Source organism: Erinaceus europaeus, chromosome 3, assembly GCF_950295315.1.
Source record: "Erinaceus europaeus chromosome 3, mEriEur2.1, whole genome shotgun sequence".
NCBI lineage: Eukaryota > Metazoa > Chordata > Mammalia > Eulipotyphla > Erinaceidae > Erinaceus > Erinaceus europaeus.
Window position 1 is genome coordinate 118,136,495 of NC_080164.1, and position 21,606 is coordinate 118,158,100.

At 44.6% G+C, this 21,606-nt stretch overlaps 1 protein-coding gene and 1 long non-coding RNA gene across 4 annotated transcripts; both read right to left on the reverse strand.

Moving 5' to 3' along the window:
* Window positions 1-1,239: 1,239 nt before the first annotated feature.
* On the reverse strand, window positions 1,240-20,906 carry PPM1K (protein phosphatase, Mg2+/Mn2+ dependent 1K). 3 transcript variants are annotated; one of them, XM_060187792.1, is made up of 8 exons: window positions 20,193-20,558; window positions 17,883-17,979; window positions 17,281-17,759; window positions 15,515-15,615; window positions 6,877-7,042; window positions 6,350-6,494; window positions 4,761-4,895; window positions 1,240-1,699 (listed from the first exon to the last, which is right to left on the reverse strand). In XM_060187792.1, exons 2-8 carry the CDS (start codon window positions 17,961-17,963, stop codon window positions 1,568-1,570), a joined length of 1,239 nt encoding a protein of 412 aa, XP_060043775.1. In that variant the 5' UTR covers window positions 17,964-17,979; window positions 20,193-20,558; the 3' UTR covers window positions 1,240-1,567. The 3 variants fall into 3 exon arrangements, with proteins under 3 accessions (XP_060043775.1, XP_007538499.2, XP_060043776.1); XM_007538437.3 differs by lacking the exons at window positions 17,883-17,979; window positions 20,193-20,558 and adding an exon at window positions 20,723-20,906; XM_060187793.1 differs by lacking the exon at window positions 17,883-17,979 and having other exon boundaries at window positions 20,193-20,557.
* On the reverse strand, window positions 11,107-15,508 carry LOC132537523 (uncharacterized). The gene is made up of 2 exons (XR_009548991.1): window positions 11,394-15,508; window positions 11,107-11,209 (listed from the first exon to the last, which is right to left on the reverse strand). It is a non-coding gene; the product is annotated as an uncharacterized LOC132537523 (long non-coding RNA).
* Window positions 20,907-21,606: the final 700 nt, after the last annotated feature.

Sequence of the window (21,606 nt, forward strand, 5' to 3'; positions counted from 1 at the left end):
TGCTTTTTCTTGTTTCCTAATATGTGCTTGTATAGCTATGAACTTCCCTCTTAGGACTGCTTTAACTGTGTCCCAAATATTTTGATAGCTTGTGCCTTCATTTTCATTGAACTCTCGAAACATTTTGATTTCTTCCTTGATTTCCTCTTTGACCCAGAAGTTGTTAAGAAGTGTACTGTTGAGCTTCCACATTTTGGGACTGTTACTAATCTTTTGTTGATTTTTGTTGATTTTTTCAAATTCTTTACTCACTCCTGTTATTATTTCCTTAGCTAATGTTTGGATGTTGAACTTGTTGTTTTGTGCTTCACCCTCTGGAGGACTTTTAGCTGAACTCTTGTCCTGGTTCGAGTCTCCAATATTTTTTCTTGTTGTTTTAACCATTTTATATATGATGTTATGAGTTCCCTTTATCAATACTTTTCAAATTATTGATCACTATTGCCTGGATTGACTTGTGTCTAAGTAATTTAATTAAAGGGTTTACCGTGGTGGAAGTTAACAGTTTTTTCAATCCCTGAGTTGGAGCTCAGTGGTGTAAAAGCCTCTTTTTTTTTTTCTTCCCTGTAGGCTATGGGAGCCTGAGGGCTTTTAAACTATCAATAGGCTTCTTAGCTTAATCACTGACTCCTGACCAAGATATAAATCAGGGTGTGGCAGAGATAATCCGGTGGTTATGCAAAGAGACTTTCACAGCCCCTCAGCTATGCCACCGAGGTATAGGTCTTCTCCTGAGTTTCCCGGTTAGATCTCTGTCCCCTGGTGTCCCTCCCTGTTGCTGCTCCAGATTCTGAGGGTAGTAGCAATGGAGACTCAGAGTTGCACTTGGTGAGTCTCTGGAGAGTCCTCTCCTCCCTTAAGCTGTCCCCTTGTTGGTGGAGCAGACTGGAGGTGGTGTCTCAACTGATAAACTGCTGAACTGTTAGCAGTCACTTAATCTCTCCTTAGGCCCCTCTCTCCTCTCTGTCACCAGCCACATGTGTTTGTACTCACGGGTGATTTACTGGGTTCCTGTGGTCATTCTAGTCCTGTCTTGTTTCGGTCCGGGTGGTCTCCTTTGGTATTCCTAGTTGATCTGGGAGAGGAGAGGAGAGGAGAGGAGAGGAGAGGAGAGGAGAGGAGAGGAGAGGAGAGGAGAGGAGAGGAGAGGAGAGGAGAGGAGAGGAGAGGAGAAGAGAGGAGAGGAGACAAGAGAGGAGAGAAAGCAATCTGCTGCTCATAGCTCTGCCTCCCCTGAGTAGTCTTAAGAAGCTCAAAGAGAAGAAGCTGTTCAAATGGGTTAAAAGCAAAAGTGACTGTGAGAAACCCGTAGCTGCCTAAGAGTTTTGACAAGGGAGAACTCGAACATTCAGTGGGCATGCCAAACCCACTCTGTATCTGCTCACACACAGTAGCTGAATCACACAGATGTTCACACCGGATATGGACAGCAGAACATAAGTATGGCAAGTGGTCAGAGAAAACAGTTATGTAGTTTACACTGGCTTATGCACTGACTGTGCCCTGAGTCACAGGCACTTCTCCTAACTCTCTCCTTAACAGTGAAGATTACTCCCAGTTCCTGCAGTCAGGCCCAGCGTCCGCTAGAGGCGAAACTTCTGCTGAAGGAGAAGTTGATTTTAGAGTTCTTGTATTTTCCCCAAGCACCAAAAGGCACGACAACTGCAGTGCTATTATCTTCAGTCCCGTACTGGATAGCCTGCAGGGCCGGGGAGGAGGGGGGAACACAGAGAATCAGACTCTACTGAGGGGCGTCTCTGCTAAGGAAAAGGTTGATATACACATACACATATGCACACACATATGGCATTTATGCTATATTTTTTTACTTCTTGAAATTGTATTTATTGGATAGAGAACAGAGAGGACTCAAGAAGGAAGGGGAGACAGAGAGAAAGAGAGAGAGAGAGAGAGAGATCTGCAGCACAATTGTACTGTTTGAAGCTTCCCCCCTGCAGGTAAGACACTGGGACTTGAATTTGGTTCTTTGCATATTGTAACATGCACTCAACCAGGTGCTACTAGTCACTTACGTATCTGATATAAAGAGCTTCAGAGAAGTTTTTGGATTGAGACAGAGAGAAACTATGAGGGAAGGGCGGTAGAGCAGGAGGGAGAGAGAGAAACCTACAGCACTGCTTCACAGCTTATGAAGCTTCCCTCTGCAGGTGGGGACTGGGGACCTGAACCTGGGCTCTTGTGCATGGTAACCACTGCCAAGCCTTCTAATATTGTGTATTCATTATTAATTTAACTAGAAATTTTACGTTTTGGAATTTAAACTTAGAAAATAATATCTGGGGGGGCAGGGGGAGGTGGTGGCACACATGGTTTGAACAAACACATTACCACAAGCAAGGACCCAGGTTTGAGCCCCTACTCCTCACCTGTGTGTGTGTGTGTGGACCTTCATGAGTGGTGAAGCAGGTCTACAGGTGTCTATCTCTCTCCCTCTCTATCTTTGTCTCCAATCTCAATTGTTGTCCTATCGAGTAAAATAGGAAAAAAATTAGAAAAAAAAAAACTGGGTGGCAGGAGCAATGGATTTTGAGTACCAGCACTGAGCCCATGTGATGATCCTGGTGGCAATTAAAAAAAAAGAAAGAAAGTGCACAAGGATCAGTGTAAGGATCTCGGTTTGAGCCCCCGGCTCCCCACCTGCAGAGGAGTCACTTCACAGGAGGTGAAGTAGGTCTGCAGGTGTCTATCTTTCTCTCCCCCCTGTCTTCTCCTCCTCTCTCCATTTCTCTCTGTTCTGTGCAACAACAAAGACAGACAACAATAATAACTACAACAATAAAAGAACAAGGTCAATAAAAAGGGAATAAATAAATATATTTTTTTAAAAATTTTAAAAAGAGAAAGAAAAGAGAATATCTGAAGGAAACAGACACACACAGATAGATGCTAGCATACTTATTATATAACATCAGCCCCATTATAATATATAAAAAAGCAACATTAACTTTGCTGAGTAGGGATCTGTGAAGAGAATTGTGGTATGTCAATGGTGGAAGCAGCAGAACACCACACAGTCACTGTAAGAGTCACTGCCCTAGTCAATCAGTACACTTCATCACACAGGCAGTAAAGATCAGGAGAGAAATATTCATTCATGAAACTGGGTATATTTCCTTAATTTCCCATTAGCCAAGTGAATGATTCATGCCTGTCTATCTACAATCAAACAAATAAAGGAAAGCTATTTTTATTTTTGAAATAAGGTCACCCATCTTCACTAACTATATCAGCATTTAAAGTAGCCCAGGACAGGGTGCAGTGGCTGAAATGTGGAACTCTCATACATGAGGTACTGAGTCCAATCCCCCACACCCCATGTGCCAGAGCAATACCCTGGTTTTCTCTCCCCCCTCTCTCATTAATGAATAAGAAATTGGTTTTTTTGTTTGTTTGTTTGTTTTGTAATGCAAGCACTTAAATTTTTGGTTCAAATTTGACTCCGCAATTGAAAAGGTAGAAACTGGATAATGCAAAAGTAGTTTTTTGAATGAAAAGTATGCCTAAAGTGACGAGTAAGAGGTAACATAAAAGAACTGCTTTCCTGGGGGCTGGGAAGTGGTGTACCTGGTTAAGCACACATATCATCAGATGCAAGGACCTGGGTTTGAGTCCCTGCTCCCCAACTGCAAGGGGGAAGCTTCATCTGAAGCAGGTCTGCTGGTGTCTATCTTTCTCCTTCTCTGTCTCCTCTCCCTTTTCAACTTCTCTGTCCTGCCAAATAAAAAATAGAAATAAAAACATAAAAAATAAAAAAGGGGAAAATCTGCCACTGGGAGCAGTGAATTCATAATACCAGCAGAGCTCCAGCAAAAACCCTGGTGAAGAAAAAATAAAAAACTACCTTCCCAATTTCATTAACAGATGTTTTCTTTTTTTAAGCAAACTTGTTTTATTGTTTTTTAATTATGTTTATTTATTGTATAGAGACAATCATAAATTGGGAGGGTAGTGGGAGGTAGAGAGATAAAGAGAGACATCTGCAGCACTGCTTCACAACTTACAAGCCTTTCCCCCTACAGGCAGAGACCAGGGACTCATACCCAAGTGCTTGCACACTATAACATGTGTGCTCCGGCAGGTATGCCACAACTCAGCCCTAAACATGCTCTCCACTGGGCACTATTCAGATCCTAGATCTTACCTCCAGCTGACACAGCAACACAAATTATAACTTTATGCCTTTTGGAGTGTTTCCCTTGCGTGCATGCGCACACACACACAAATATTTTTACAACTGTGTTGGATATTTATTTGAAGCAGTAGAATTTAATGGTTAAGCAGTAAGTCTATCAGTTGGAAGCACACTTCTGTACCTTAACAGCTTTGTGATTTTTTTTTTTTTTTTTAAGTATATCACCTAATTTTTAGCCTCTGCGCCTCAGTTTCCCTCATCTGCACAACAGGCACCACAGTAGCTGTGAGCTGAGAAGGCCGCTGGGCTGGTCTCCTGAGCTCCCTTATGAGTGTTGCTGGTGGCACTGCCTTGGGCAGCAGTGTGATCTACTGAGGCTGCCAGTGTCAGACACTTCAGGATGCGTGCAAAGTCCCCCAGAGAAAGAAATTTGGCATATTTCTTTGCCCTACTCATTTTACTTATTAAATTTTTTTTTTAAGTCAATATGATGGGGTCAAGTGTGAAAGTCACAGTGATCTTGAAGCCACAACTGGGAGTTGTGGCTCTACACTCTGCACACCGTCCACCCCACCCTGGCCCCCTTTGCCCAACTCCACTGGGTCACCTGTTCAGTCACCGCGTGGGCAGCTTCGTTGGGGTCATGGCACTGACTGATAAAATCACAGATCTCTTGACTGTTGACCATGAAGTTGATCCCATCCGTAGTGAGGACCAGGAAGCTGTCATCTGCATGGTGGATCTGCAATCAGAACCCAAGCATGGGGTCAGGGGCCAGCCCGCTCACTCCCAACGGCCTCCCCCAGGGTCTCTGAGCAGGCAGGCCGGGGCTGAGGCAGGAGGAGGCACCACCTTAGCGGCATCTGATGGGGACCAGCCCTAGCTCTTTACTTAGCAGCGCTGCAGAGGCCTGAGAATGCAGGGTGCTGGGGGCAGGGAGAGCAGCAAGATGGACAGTGGGGGGTGCTCTCTCTGCACAGCCTACCCGCTGTGAGACCCTCTGTGCTTAGCTTATTTACTGTTAGTTAACAGGACTAGCAGCACCTACTTTGGACACAGTCTGGCGAGCGGCAGCCCCTATGTGAGGACTTGTTGGAGGGGACCAGGCATGGCATACCTGTTTGAGCACACACGTCACCATGTGCAAGGAAGGACCCATAGTCAAGCCTCTGCTCCCCATCTGCAGGATGGAAGCTTCACAAGCAGTGAAGCAGGTCTGCAGGTGTCTCTCTGTCTCTCTCCCTCTCTATCTCCCTCACCCCTCTCCATTTCTTTCTGTCCTATCAAATAAAGAGAAAAGGGAAAAAAAAAAAAAGATAAAAAGAAAAAATGACCACTGCACCAAGCCCCAGTGACAACCCTGGTGAAAATAAATAAACAAACAAACAAACAAACAAACAGACTTATTGGAAAGGGTGGAGCTCAGCAGGGTACTGCTAAGACAGGAAGCCATTCAGCCCCTTCACAAACATGTGTCTGTACCTGGCTGTGCCGGGAAACTGCTGGAGAGAGGAACCCACTCACAATGTGGTACATACTGGGAGATGTGCAGGGTGATGGGGCACTGATGATGACCATGCAAGAGATATCACAGGAACAGAGGCAGAGCCATTATTCTCTATATTCCAACAGTTTCAGGGGAAAGGGAAATCAGGGGTGGCTTCCAAGTGGAGGTGTCTCAGGATGATGAGGAACACGCAAGGAAAAACAGTGATCAGGGTGGCTCTCTCAGAGCTCCAGAGCAGGGGGCAACAACAAAAGCTGAGCATGTCATCATATATTCCACCAGGGAGGGAATCCTTATTTTCTCTGGAGAGTGTCTGTCTTTCTGTCAAAGTCTTTTAGGGGGTCAAGCCCAAATCTCACTGGGTACAGTGCCTGCCTTGCTAGGCACAGGGTTCCAGCTTAGACTCCAGCTGCACATGGGGACTACTAGAGCATCCAGGTGAGCTCTGGGGTCTCTCCTTCTCTCTGACTCTTTCTCTCCAGACACATCTGAAGGAGACAGCATCCCAGGGCAGTGAAATGATACATGTGTGAGGCCCTCAATCTACCAAAAAAAAAAAAAAAAAAAAAACAGCCTTTAGGCTTCAGCTGAGTCTCCAAAAAAACCCGCAGCTAGTGACAACCTATCATCCACTCATGAGCCTGACCCCCAAGATGAGCTGAGCTGAGCGCGCAGGAGCCCCTGTGTACCTTGACCCTCTTGGTTTCAGGCTCCGCTATCACGCCACTGGTCTTCAGATCTACGTCGCCCAGGCTCCGGGTCATGGCGAGCCTGCCGTTCACGTGTGGCTGCCCCACACTGTTCCAGGCCACGAAGCCACCACAGCGCTTGATCCTGGGCAAGTAGGAGACACAAGACAGGCTGTCACCCCAGGGAGAACAGGCCACAGACCCAGGGAAAGGTGCAAGGGAGGGTAGGGGCTGCACAGCTGTGGCTGTTAGAAAAATGAAAAGATCGGCTGGCTAGGGTTGGCTCAATTGAGCACACACATTACAGTGCACAATTGTGGCCCTGGGTTCAAGCCCATACTCCCCACCTGCAAGGGGGCAGCTTCACAGATGATGAAGCAGGTCTGCAAGTGTCTCTTCTCTCTCTCTATTTCACACTCCCCTCTTAGTTTCTTTCTGTCTTAATACAAGGTAAATACATACATAAATAGGAAGAGGAAAAACTCAAGGTCCAGTTACACTTCAACACGTGACACAAAATTCCATACCTTTCTTTCTCATCTTTTCTTTCTGGAGTGTGGTCAATGGTGAGCTTCATGGCTTTGCCTTTCCGGCACAAGATAGCCCGGCTGTCCCCCACACTGGCCACCACCAGTTCAATGCCATCCCTCAACAGGGCGACAGTGGCCGTGGTCCCTGATGTCAGCAGGGTTGCTGCGGGCATTGTAATGACAAGTCAGTCACCGGCCATCGAGCAGTGAGGTTATTTTTTTTTTTTTATGGCAAAATAGAACACAAGCAGATTAAACAAATACTGAATGGAATCACTCTAATTAAAGTAGAGCTACTCAAGTAAAACACAGATGAGGTGGGTCAGTGGCAGCATGCAGAGAAAGAGGCATTTGATTCATTAACAAGGCTCCATGCAAAGAGTGAGAACAATTCTAACATGATTTGCTCAATAAAGCACATCACTGGCTCCAAATGGCCTCTATCAGTACTATGAGCAGAGCAGATTTGTACTTGTTAAAACAACAAGTGAGTTCATACACAGACTGGAATTGCTAACTGGTAAAACTGGTGAATATAGCAGGGCAGATTAAGCTGAGTGGACAAGCTGAGCTATCTGCAATATGGCCCCAGTAGGCTTCTCTTGCATTTTTGACTCCTGTTGTGTCAAAGTAGCACCAGCTGGCAAGATCAGCAAGGTATACCAGGCATCCTGTTTGCTCTTCAAGGCCTCTATTCCATAGTCTTTCTTTCTGCCATTGTTTTCATTTTACAAACCCCTTAAAATTGTCAAGGTCTTTTCTGCTTTCTCTTTGCTTTGTCAGACACAACATAAAGTCATCTAATGTAATATTAGTGGAACATTTGGAAGAGCCGGGAGTGAACTTCATTCAAGCTTCCCATATGAATATATATCAATAGCCAGCCAGCCTGGCTCCAAAAGGGTTCAAAACAATCATTCTGTTTCCAAATGCAGAATGGTGGTATCAGGTACTACTGCTCCAGTCATGTTCTGGTTCCAGAACATTCCAGGAATATTCATTTTCTCTGCTAACAAATATAATTAGACGTTACTTGGCTTAAGGCCACCGTTTCATCTACGCAAAGCAGACTGTGTTTTTGTGTCTTCCTTTGATTTATTCTATGGCTTACTGATCAGTCTGCACTGTGTTCTTGTATCACTTGCTGATGTTTTTGAAGATGCATTGAGCCTTGCCAAAAGTGAGCTAAAAAGTAAAGCAAAGTGGAAGAAAATGAAAAAAGATATCTTAATTAAAGCAGGTATTATCGTTGTAAAAATGATTCTTTTAAAAGTTTAAACATTTAAGTGACCACTCAAAGATGACTTTCTATTGACTTGATTGCTGCTCAATTTTTTTGCACTTTTTTTCTAAAAAGATAATTTCAAAAACCTCACTAATACATTTATAAAGATATATGTGCATTTATTTTTTCCAGTAAGTGTATTAAAATGCCTGCTTTAATCAGAAAATAAAGTGAAAAAACATGAATGAACTCTATTTCGTGTCGTATACTCATGCTGAATTTATTAAGAAAGCACACCTATAGTTGCACTAGCTTCCCATTTATCCATTGATTTTGGAACTGTCAGGCCAAAGTAATATCTTAGCAATGCAAACAGCAGCATGTATACGCTGCTGTATAACACAGTTTAACTGTATGACACAAATGGGTTGGTGTAAGTATCAGCATCAGTGATGTTTCTATTACAAATGCCAACTCTTGAATTTCCTAAAAGACTGTACAAAGGGATCTTTACACTGCAGTCTTTTTGTAAGATTTGAAGCTTCATACATGAAAACATGAACTATCTCTCCTAGGAGTTTAGTATGTGGTTTAAATTGTTCCCAACAGCTCATTAAAAAGTAGTGTCTAAGAGGCTGCATCAAAAAAAGTGAAATTTTCCAAAAGTGAAAAATTCAGATTTAACTGTCTGGTGTATATTTCATGGCTCTGGCAACTATTCTGTTTACACAGAAGCTTAGACTCTTACAACCCAACCCTACAATCTACAGTTCCAAAACCACAGGATGGATGAGGAAGTTCTAACAGCTAGAACTAACAGCTCATTCTGGTTTGCCAAGCAGCTAAGAACATCAATTGTTAAATCAGAAATTGTTTTCATTTAACACTTAACAGGGATGTAAAAGATCTCATTCTGGACCCTGTCGACAAACTATACAAGGAAGACATCTTTCAAGAAGTTCTTAACACTCACTGGACATTGTCTACTGCAAGTCATCTCAACTAATGGGACAAAGAAGCTGTGGGAACCTTCCAGTAGTCCAATCTAGGAACCGCTGGACTCCTTCACCTGAGACAAAATTAAGCAGATCTCTTTTTCCACTGAAGCCCCGCATATAGGGTCCACGGGCTCCAGGTCTAGGGCTGCTGCCCAGGCACAGTTCTCTGCTACAAATAACACACACAGAGGCAAATAGGAAATTCACCCGGGGGATTGTGCTCAAACATTACAAACCTGCAACACAGGGGAGGGCAGAGAAAAAGCTGCAAAATAAGGGGAAGGGGTTTTATATACTTTGGTGACAATTCCACTAGCAAATGACAGTACTTTTCAGGAGATGCCAAATCAGTGATTTCAAAAGTTAGCTTGCCCATGTTGATGGCATTTTGTTGCAAGATTCCTTCCCTTTTTTCCTTCCTTCCTTCCTTCCTCCCTTCCTTCTTTCCTTCCTAATCACAGAGAAAGCAGTATTCTTCATTTTTAACTGGGTGACTTCTCAAGGTAAGAGAAATGGTAGATAACTGCATTTGTACCAAAACACATGTGTGGCAACAGACACACCTACATAGTCCCATGCACTCACACATGTGTACACACACACACACACACACACACACACACACGAGATCATTCAATCTTGAAGAGTAAACCAACACCTTTCTTGAAGGCGACAAAACAAACAAAAAACACTGTACATTTTATTGGATAGTTTTATCAGAATTGGTCCCCTAACAAAAGATGACAAGATTCTTGGGCGTAGCAATGAATTCAGCTTCCATACCTGGTAAGCCAGACCTTGTTAGAGAGCTACACTATATCATCAAATTATTCCGATTTAAATAGACACCAAGAAGAGTCAAAACACCTCCTATCCCAGATATAAAAGTGATGTATTTATTCATAGTATTTCAAGCAGCTGTAGTACCTAAAAGGCATTTCTTTAGTAGATTGATTAAAATATTTAAATAAGGCTTTCAAGGCTCTTGAGCCTGACTGCCTACTTCATCATCTTAAATAAATGACAAAACAGGTGTTTATGCAGCTCTCTCTTCTCCCGAGTGTTGCAGGTCCACATATGAAAAGAAAAATCAAGATTCTTTCTTTCTTTATTTTTTTATTTTTATTACCAGAGCACTGCTCAGCTCTGGCTTATGGTGGCGCAGGGGCTTGAACCTGGGACTTTGGAGCCTCAGGCAAGAGAGTCTGTTTGCATAACCATTATGCTATCTACCCTCCACCCTAGAAAAATCAAGATTCTGAACAGCAACATAAAGACTAAAAGCTGTCCTTCTCCAAGTGTAACCCCACCCCCATCAACAACATGTTTACACCAGCAACTTCAGCATGCAGTAAGTAATATGGGTGTCCAGGAAGTCTGATTCAAGAAGACGAGAAATCAAAGGAATGATCTGAAGCAGTAACAACGTAATACGAGTATCTCTTCAAAGCTACCCGCTTTTTTTTTTTTTCTTTTGCCCCAAAGAGTGCTCAAAATCATTATTTTTCCTCTGCTGTTGACATAGCAATTTAATTCTTCCCTGAAGAAATCATGGAATACAATCAACATGGAAGATCCCAAGGCGACTCACAATGCAGTCACCATTGCCCATTTAGAAAGTCAAAGCGAGTCTCTTGTTGATCCACTTATCTTCGGGAGGAGCTCCATGGCTTCAAACCATATGTGATTGAGAAACACTTTCAAGTGTTAATAGGACAGAAACTAAATTCTCAGGGAAGCAGCATAATGGCTATGCAAAAAAGACTTTCGTGCTAGAGAATCAGAAGTCCCAGGTTCAATCCCAGTTACCATGATAAGCCAGAGTTGAGTCATGCTCCAGTAAAAAAATAAATTAAAGTAATAATAACAATAAATTATCTACTACCAGCTTGTTTAAAGTGATAATTCCCTTATCAGCAGCAGGCAAATGGGAAGTCATCTGAATTTACTGGCTGGTGCACTAATTATAAACAGACACATGACTAGTACTAACTGAATATTAAAAAAAAAAAAAAATGCTGATGAAAATAGTGTACATTTAAAATGTCTTAACAAATGAACAAAAATATGAGGTGGCTTAACCTTTAAGGCAAGATTTTTGCTGTTTCTTGATAAGTGGGCATTCTTTTTTTTTTTTTTTTTTTTTAGATTTTATTTATTTATTGATGAGAAAGATAGAAGGAGAGAGAGAAAGAACCAGACATCACTCTGGTACATGTGCTGCCGGGGCTTGAACTCAGGACCTCACGCTTGAGAGTCAAGGGCCCTATCCACTGCGCCACCTCCCGGACCACGACAAGTGGGCATTCTGATTTTCTTTTCCTTCACTTACTCCCAGATCAAGCTAAACCAGTAAACAGTTAAAATGCAACTGGGATAAATCCGAAGTGCCTTGTGCAGATGTGACACTTCTGAAGTCACAAAAAGATGAGAATATTTCACTTTCACTTTCTCTCTTAGAAAAGCTAATATGTCATGCATGACCAAGGGTCACACCTCCCACTTAAAACAGGAAATGTATCTGGGGCAATTGATTCCTATAATTTAACTCAGTGCAAGTTTTCTCTACTTAAAAATCAAATCCAGGGGCTGGGAGATAGTTCATGTGTCAGAGTGATACCATAGCAGGTGGTGAAGACTGAGTCCCTGGCACCAGCTGAGAGTGTCAGGTGCAGGGGAAGCTTCATGAGTAGTGGAGTGGTCTTTTTTTCACCTCTCTTTCTCTCCCTCCCTCTCCCTCTGTTTCTTTCTATTTCAGATTAAAGCATAGGGGGGTACCTCTGGGAGCTATGACATCATGCAGACCCAAAGCCCTGGTGACCAAGAAAAAATTCAAATTCATCCTAAGTGATAACTCACTAAGGTATATATATTACATGAATCATTTAGTTAACTGGGTTATAGGGTGAGCAAAGAAATAAAGATGCTAAAATTTGTAAGAAAATGTAGGCAAGGGAGATCAGTTCTGTACAAACATTTGTGGAGTTCCTTCACCTGGGATGATTTCCTCAAAGCATGAAACAGCATATATATCCATTTCCAAATTTTACTATTAGAAATTATTTGTATTTTATGACTAATATCTTTGCACAAATGTCTGTGAGACAAAGGCATCTATAGAGAGCTTCTCTGAAGGTAGGTAGGCCACTTCAGCAAAGTCTCTCCCTAAGTTCAAAGTCCCCTTTAATTATAATTCATTCTTCATTAAATGAAAGGGGTTCTCTAGTTTACACCCAGCCTATCTTGTTCTAAGCATCTTAATTAGTTAGGTCCTTTGCAAAGGGGGTTGACTGGATCCATGAAAGATTCTTGGCTTTGATGACTGACCACATTCCCATGATATTCTTGAATACTCTCTTCTGGAAACCCAGCCAAGCAAGCTGAAACTGTCTACACAGCACTGCTCACACTGCCTGGCTACAAGATACCATCAAGATGGTGGGCAGCAAAGCCACTTGGGTGTGAATGAAAAGGGAGACAGCATAACAGTTTTGCATAAAAATTTCATATCTGAGGTTCTGAGGTCCCAGGTTTAATCCCTAGCACCAACAAAAGCCACAGCTACGCAGTGTTCTGGTTTTTCTCTCTACATATCTTTCTATGCCTCTCATTAAATAAATAAAGTATTTTAAGGAGGAGGGGAGGGAGAGGAGAAAGAGTGGAGGAAGAAGATGAGGAGGAGGAGAAAGGAAATCCAAGGGACATCCAGAGCTCTGAAAGCAAAACTGTAACAAAATATTTGAATGCCCTTCTTGTGTTTTTTACCCCTTAGGAATAAGAATTTAAAATTGTCTGCTTGTTTGAAGAGTTAGAGTAAAATAGTGTTACACTCTCTCAATCCCCTATTTTCATTAGGTAAAGGGCCAGCTAGAGGGAGAAAAAGTCCAAAGGAACAAAGGAGAGAAAATAGGCTGGATTGACCAATAGGGAAAATTAAACCCCTGAGCTGAGAGAGACTGGCCACTGGAGAGCTAGAGCTTTTCTCAGGCATGCCGTGGCGAGGCTGTCAAATAAAAGGCAGAAAAGCATAGTGTTTATACAAAATGCCTGAGGCCCCAAGGTCCCAGGTTCAATTCTTGCTACCAACATATGTCAGGGCTGAGCAGTGCTCTGGTAAAGAAAAATAGATAACTAAGTAAAATAAAATAAAAACCTCATGGAAGGGCTTGGTAGTAGCTCACCCTGCTGGGGTGGGGGGAAGCTTCACTGTGCATGGAGCAGTTTTCCAGGTATCTCTCCTCTCTGTCTCACTCATTTTGACCTCTGTCTCTCACCAGTAAAATGAAAATGTAAAAATGGCCACTGGGAACAGTAGAGCTGGGCAGGCACCAAGCCTCACTCTGGTGGCATTAAAATAAACTTAGGGGGCCAAACGGTGCACACTCGGTTGAATAAACATGTTACCGCATCAAAGACCAAGGTTCAAGTCCCCCAGTGCCCACCTGCCAGGGGGAAGCTTCTGGAGCAGGGAAGCAGTGCTGCAAGTTTCTCTCTTTCTCTCCCTCTCCATTTTATCCCAAAGGATGTAAATTCATCTTTTTATTGCTGAGTAGTATTCCACTGAGTGTATGTCCCATAACTTTTTTAACTAGTCATCTGTGGGGGGGCATTTTGGTTGCTTCCAAATTTTTGCTATTGTGGATAATGTGGCTATGAACATGGGGGGTGCATATATCCCTTCGAATTAGGGGTATTATCTCTTTTGGATAAATGCCTAGGAGTGGAATTGCTGGGTCATAAGGTATTTCCATCTGTATTTGCTTAAGGATTCTCCATACTGTTTTCCATAATGGTTGTACCATTTTGCATTCCCACCAGCAGTGTTCCTTTCTCTCCACATCCTTTCCAACATTTATCTTATCCTGCTTTGTTGATGAAGGTCATTCTTACAGGTGCAAGGTGGTATCCCAATGTGGCTTTAATTTGCATTTCTCTAGTGGTGAGTGAATTAGAGCATTTCTGCATATGTCTGTGGGCCATGCGTATCTCTTCTTTGCTTTCTCTCCCTCTCCATCTCCCCCTTCCTTCTCAGTTTCTCTCTGTCTCTATCCAATAAATGAATCATTAATAAATATTAAAAAGCTCATAAGGTACTGGGTTCTGTCCCTGACATCTTATTTACCATAGTGATGTTCTGGATCTCTCATATATATATATATATCAGCTTATGGAGTCTTTCTGCAGCCTCTCTAATCCTCATTACACATATACCCAGGAACAAGGCCGAATCAATGCCAGGGGAGCCCAGCCCTAACTCTAAGACTGGCCTCTATCTCTTGATTCCAGTTCCTCATCTGTGAAATAAGTCGAATCTACCTCCATGCCCACAACCTCCAGCTGAAAAGTGTGAATATGACGGTGCTGTGGTGCCCTCTGACCTCCTCTAAGCTAAGGGAAGAATCGGACACAAATGAATATTAAAGCTCGATTCATTTTCTGATCAGTCCCTAGGTCTCTCTCACATATTTGTGTGCCTTGCATTTGTTTCTAAGATTATCTCTGGGAGCAAGATATTCAGGCTTGCCAACCAGAAAGCATTTAGCTACATTGTCCTAAAATGCTCTGGATAATTTTAGTCAAGATCAGAAGCATTTTCCTTTCAGATTTAAGGGCCTAGAGTATACGCAGTTTTCAGTTTAGCTGCCTGGCCTTTGTGGTTAACACACACAAAAAAAAAAAACCCACAAGTGTTACTAGTTAGCAACAGGAAAGTCACCAAAACAGGTTTGTTTTGTTTTTTTCAGAAGAAAAAAGAAATCTATTCCTTATCAAATTAGCGCATTTAAGCCACTGTCTTTTCCTTTCTAGAACCAATCACCACTATTCTTGTCTGGACAACTAACTATCATCCTGAGCTAGAGGAAATTACCTTGAAGTGCATCTCAGTATTTGCTCATCTGTTGTAGTTCATCTAAAAAGCCCAAACCAACACACCCTCTTACAGTATGGACATCTTATCCATAAAGCAAAAAATCAAACAGGTTAACATTTTCTTGAAACACTTTAAAAAATGAAAGTCAATATGATAAACCAGTTGGAACCTCAAATAATGAGAAATTTTCCAGTACAGTTGACTTTAAAAAGAGAGAGAGAGAGAGGGCAGGGGTAGATAGCATAATGGTTATGCAAAGAGATTCTCATGCCTGAGGCTCCAAAATCCCAGGTTCAAAGCCCTGCACCACCATAAGCCAGAGCTGAGCAGTGCTCTGGTTAAAAAAAAGAAAAATGAAGCATAACATGAGTTTAGTATGCAAACAGCAACCAAGGCAACTCCTTATAGAAAAATCAACATATGCATCCTTGCAAATAAGCTTACACTGAAAATCCTACCACTTCAAGACCTAGATTGATTCCATTTTAAATCCCTCCCCCAATTCTTCATGCGCCCAAGAAAAGTGACTGCTCTACTTACCATCAGCAGATAGCTGTGCATGTCTTGAAAAAGCTTTATCTATTTCTAGAAAAGCCAAGGTCAACACTGTTTCCAAGTTCTTCTCTTTAGGAAGCAAATCCCTTGGTGGGAAGAAAAGAGTCCCAAGAAATCATTTTACAATTGATTCCATCTGCCTCCAGTCCCTCTAGCTAGCATAGCCACCCCAGACAAAGGATCCCCATGGCTCCCCTTTTAGACACTTACAAGTAACCAGATCAAAGTGGAGAAGAACCAGGCACAGAGGGAGGATAGCTTCTAAGGACAATAAAATAAAAGCCCAAGTGAGAATCCTTAAAAGACTAGCCCCGAGACCAAGTGGTAGTACATCCGGTAGAGCAAACGCATTATCATGAGCAAGAACCCAGGTTCAAGCCCCTTGGTTCCCACCTGCAGGGAGAAAGCTTCACAAGAGGTGAAGTAGTGTTGCAAGACTCTCTCTCTCATTTTCTATCTCTGTCTCACCCTCTATTAAAGAAAAGGGATGCTGCAAGTGTCTTTCCTTCTCTATCTCTTCTTCCCGTCTTGATTTCTCTGCCTGTGTCCAATAAAATAAAAATAAGGGGCTGGGAAGACACCATAGTGTCTATGCAAGACTTCCATACCTGAGGCTCTGAGGACCCAGGTTCAATCCCCCCGTACAACCATAAACCAGAGCTGAGCAATACTCTGGTCTTTCTCAGTAAATAATGAAAAAATAAAACAGGGGTTGGATGGTGGCACATGTGGTTCAGCACACAGATTACTGTGTGCAAAGACATGGGTTCAAACCCCCTGGTCCCCACGTGAATAAGGGAAACTTCATGAGTGATGAAGCAGTTTTGTGTTTCTCTTTTCCCAGCACCACCATCAATTTCTCAATTCTCAATTTCTCTGTCTCTATACAATAGAATAAAAACAAATAGGGGTTGGGTGGTGGTCCACCTGGTCAGCACACAAATGTGTGTATGGGCTAGAGTTCAAGCCCCCAGTCCCCATCTGCAGGGAAGAAGCTTCAGGAATGGTGAAGTAGTGCTGCAGGTGTCTCTCTTTCTCCCTCACTATCTAACCCCGTCCCTCTCAATTTCTCCTATCAATAAAACAAAATAAATAAAATGTAAAAAGCATCTTAGTAAAAAATAGATATTTTAAAATAGTAATAATAATGAAATGAAGTCAATAAAAGTCTCAGCCAAAAAGTCAAAGCTTCAACATGGAGCTGCAAAGTCACAATTGCACTAGTGTCCCTTTTATCTGTGCATGTGGGGTCCCGAGTTGTGTTAAAGTAAGCACATCTCAGCAATGCGAATAGTAAGAGCAAATAGGCCTGGGGAGATAGCATGATGATTCTGCAAAAGACATTCCTGCCTGAGGCTCTGAGCTCCCAGGTTCATTCCCCAGCACCACCATCAACCAGAGCTAAGCAGGGTTCTGGTAAAAACAAACACACAAATAAATAAGATATAATAAATGGGCCAGGCAGTGGAACACCCGGTTCATCACACAACTGACCATGCACAACGACCATGGGTTCAAATCCCTGGTCCCCACCTGCAGGGGAAAACTTTCTAATCGATGAAGCAGAGCTGCAGGTGTCTCTTCCATCTCTCTCTCTCTCTTCCTCCCCTATCAAGTTCTCTCTGTCTGTAGCCAAAAAAAAAAAAAAAAAAAAAAAAACAATTAAAAAATCCAAGCATATAGCTGTTAGCCTGTGGCACAAAGGGCTCCATGCAAGCATGGCATGGGGCAGGTTCCTGGGCCGCACGTACAGGATGCACTGCTCCATGTGGCTGTGGCAGAAGTCTGCGGCCGCGGGCCCGCCATGCCCATCGTACACGGCGAAATAGAGCAGGTCGTCAGCCAGCTGCGCCAGGTCGAAGCGGTCCTCATTCTCGCGCCGCTTGCCGATCTGCGAGGCGCAGCCCACGTTGGCCAGGCTGACCTTGGGGATGGGCTTGCCATACTTGATGCTGGGCGGCAACAGGATGGGCTCATCAATGCGGTTGTCCCAGATGCCGAAGCTGTCCCAGGTGGCAGGGCGCCCACTGCCATCAGGGTCGAAGCGCGAGCACCGGAGCTCCGACGGGCCGCTGAGGCCGGCGGCTGGCACCCGGCGCTCCTCCTGCAGCAGCAGCCCCCGCAGCAGTGCCCGCCTGGGCACCTGGCTGCCACTGCCCCGGGCCAGGCTCAGCAGTGCCGCCGTGCACATGGCGCAGGGGGGGCGCAGGATTGGAGTGGTGGTATGAGACTGCACAGAAAAGAGAGAAAGGGGCTCCCTCAGTTATACATCGCCAAGAGAAGCCCCGAAACTGGACCTGCAGAGAATGGGCCTGGAGAGACAGCATAATGGTTACTGCAAAACCTTTCGTACCTGTGGCTCCACAGTCACAGGTTCAATCCCTGGCATCATCATAAGCCAGAGCTGAGCACTGCTGTGATGTCTCTCATTCATTCAGGTGGTGGCACACCTGGTTAAGTGCACACATTACAGGGCCAAGGTCCCAGATTCAAGCCCCTGGTCCCCACCTGCAGGGGGAAAGCTTCCTCTCCCCTTGCCCTCTCAATATCTCGCTGTCTCAGTCCAACAAATAAATAAATAAAGTATTAAAGAGAGAATGGGGCCAACAAAATAGTTCACTTGGATAGTGTGATGCTTTGTCACCTGTTCAACCCAGGTTCAGGCCCAGGCCCCATAGCACTGAAGGAAGCAAAGAGTCAAAGGGATGAAAGAATTCCTGCTTGAAAGTCCTCTGGAGACATAACAATGTCAGAGAAAAAGATAAATGAACCATGGACACAGAACACATTATGTCACATACCACCTTCTACTAAGAAAGATGAACTTCACAGCCTATGAAACAAGAAAGTGGAAACAGATGACTTGATAGGAGACCTAATATACAAGTTAGTTACAGGTAATCACATGTATATCTGCTACACAAGCAACCTAAATCTTTAAAAGAAAAAAAAAAGGATAATCTTTTAACTATGTCAAACTGTTTTTGGAATTCCTTTTATTTCCCAACCAGAACAAAAATGTATAGCTCACAGGCTGATTTTTCTTTTTTTGCACAATTTTATTTTAATCACATGAATTTTTACTGCAGGAATGCACACAAACATTTATGTTTTTACATGTTGTGAATAAATCAATCTAAAAACACTTTCCTTTTTTTTTTTTAATCAATTCTCACTGACTGGTGTGACCACATCCCGCTTCCCCATCTTCCTCCTCCTCCATGCATTAGTGAAACTCATCCACAGACAAGGGAATAAAGTTGGGCACTGAGCCACAATTTTTACTGGGGGTAGAAAAGTGATCTCAGCAAAAAGGGTTATAATGGCAATAAGGAGCCACCACAGGAATAAGTGGAGAGATCCCACATGAGATTGCCTGTGAAAACCCACATCCTGGGCCTTAGAAGGCAAGTGAACAGCAGCAGGAAAGGAAATACATTTGGCTGGCAGTGAACTGAGTTCACACCAGATTTCAAAAGAAAACGTGGGGGATAGTGAATAGAAGAAGCCCAGCCAACCATCCTAATTTGACATTTTCATCTTACTCGCACTTTGAAATCTCTCAAAAGTAAGAACACTTCAGAGCTGTCCCAAATATATTTTTAGAAGAGGGAGGTAGGCACAATCCCTTGGCAGAGGGTGTACTTGGAAGGCTGCTTTGACTGTTGAAAGCAGGTCAAAAGGGCAGTCTGCTGTCATCATTGGAAGCCCATGCCAGAATTCCCTGAGAGTTCCAAGGACCAGCAACATTGAACTGCAGTAGCCCTCTAGCAAAAACAGTCCCATGAAAACAGGCAGATCTGCCCATTATAAAGGAGTACTCAGGGATCTTCCCCTCAGTACACTCTACAGCAAAAGCACAAGGTAGTTTTAACATTCTTAAATCAAATTATCTGTATCAAATTAAAAAAAAATTGTATCCTGGGAGACGGGCAAAGCACAAGGACCGACTTAAGGGCCCCTGTTCGAGCCCCCAGCTCCCCACCTGCAGGGGAGTCGCTTCACAGGCAGTGAAGCAGGTCTGCAGGTGTCTATCTTTCTCTCCCCCTCTCTGTCTTCCCCTCCTCTCTCCATTTCTCTCTGTCCTATCCAACAATGACAACAATAATAACTACAACAATAAAACAACAAGGGCAACAAAAGAGAATAAATAAATATTTTAAAAAATTGTATCCCAAACTCAGATTGTTTAGCAACATGAAAAACTGCACTGCAGGACATCTAGCGGTGTGTGTGTGTGTGTGTGTGTGTGTGTGTGTGTGTGTGTGTTTAACTTGGCTAGGAGGAAAGGAAAGAGAATCTTCTCACTAGTCTGCTGGAGATAAGAAATCACAAGAAACTCAAAAGACTCCTCTGAGTTGTGGTGTGAACACAGACTTGGATGGGTGAGCAGAGAGAAAAGAATGTGTGTGTGTGTGGGGTGGGGGGGGGGGGTTAGCTAGCCTTCAAAATAATTTCGCTGCTACTGACACAAGCCACAGACTCGATTCTAACTCTGTACTTGCAAACTTTATCTAAGAAGAGCTTTCATTTTCCTTGGCACCACACCACCAGCACCTTGTCCCACCTTTGCTCTAACATTCCCCACCGAAAGCTTCCTCCACGTCACCGCCATAGAAACAGTTTGCAGAAAGCCATGGCTGAAATAAGGCGCCCTACTCACAAGGCCTCCAGATGGCAAAGCAAACCCGGGCGCTGAGATCAGGACCACCCCAGGCTCATCATCCTTCTCTCCAGGACCCCCTGGAGACCTCACTCGTCCTTGACCTGTGCGGGGGGGTGGGGGGAGGGTCTCAAGCGGGGCTCCCGGGAGTGACAGCTGAGGAGCGGAGCACCGCAGGAAGCTTGCAGAGCAGAGGGCGGGTCCCCGCACCCTGGGCCGCCGGTACCCGGAGCCGCCACGGCTCCCTCTCCCCGGGCTGACCCTGCAGCATCCTCGCGCCCAGGGCTCCGACAGGGCCACGCGGGTCGGGCCACGGGATCCCGGGAGCAGGCAGCGCTGCCTCCCTTCCGGGCACACTCCCCTGCCCCCCTCGCGGGCCCACCCCACTGGGTCTGCTGTCGCCTCCCGCCTATGGTCACGCTCAAGGCCAAGGGAGCCGCACCCCTCTCCTCTCCCTCCGGGTGTCGGGCACGCCCCGCCCTTCGAACCATTTTGCAGGAATCCACAGAGCGCATCTCCGAGCCTCTTACCTCCCGGGGACCCCGGCAAGCCTTGGGTCGGCTGGCGGAGAGCGGGGAGGGCTGTCGGACCGGTAGGCGCGGTTCTCGCCCGGGTGGGACCCGCAGCCAGCAGTGCAACTGACTCCTCCACCCACAAGACTCGGTGCTTTGCTGGCCAGAGGGCTTGGGGTAGATGAGACACCGCCTCCGGCTGACTGACGGCAGTCCCGTCCTATCCTTGCTGGGAAGGCCGAGCACTGTGTGCTCTTCCAGCCAATCGCAGATCCTCCGAGAACGAGCCTCCCCTCTGAGGCCACCTCACTGGGCTGGCTTCTCTAGGCGCTCCGCTGAGTGACGTTCATTTAGACCAGTAGTGGCTGACGAGAACGTCCCGCCCTCCGGGGCCCGACGGCCAATGATGATCCGCCTAGGCGGCAGGTGGGTGGAGAAGCTCTGTAGCCCTCCTGGGGGACCGATGGGCGGGGAGTCGCTGGAGGGTAAATGGTCTAGACAATCAGGAAACCCAGACAACCGAGGCCCACACTTTGGGCAAAGGACTTGCAGGGCATCTGGTGTCATAGCTGTTTTCTGAGGAGCTCTGTGAAGAATCCTCTAGTGAGCAGAATGTCACTCGTGAGACCACTATTTCCAGGTGGAGGCAGGGCTTTTTCCCTCCAGGTTCCGTGCAGGAAGCCCGGGGTACTGGTGCTCTCACAGTGACCCTCTAGCGAGAAGGAAAAGAAGAACAAGCACTGAGCATGAAATGCAGTAGGAAACCCTGGGTTGACAGGAAAGAGACAACTGAGCACAGGGGGATAACAGGAGATTGGCATCTGACAGGGTGATATGTCAGGTGCAAAGAAAATCACTGTGTGCCCCCTGTGTTCTTCAGAGTTAAATAGTCACATATTTAT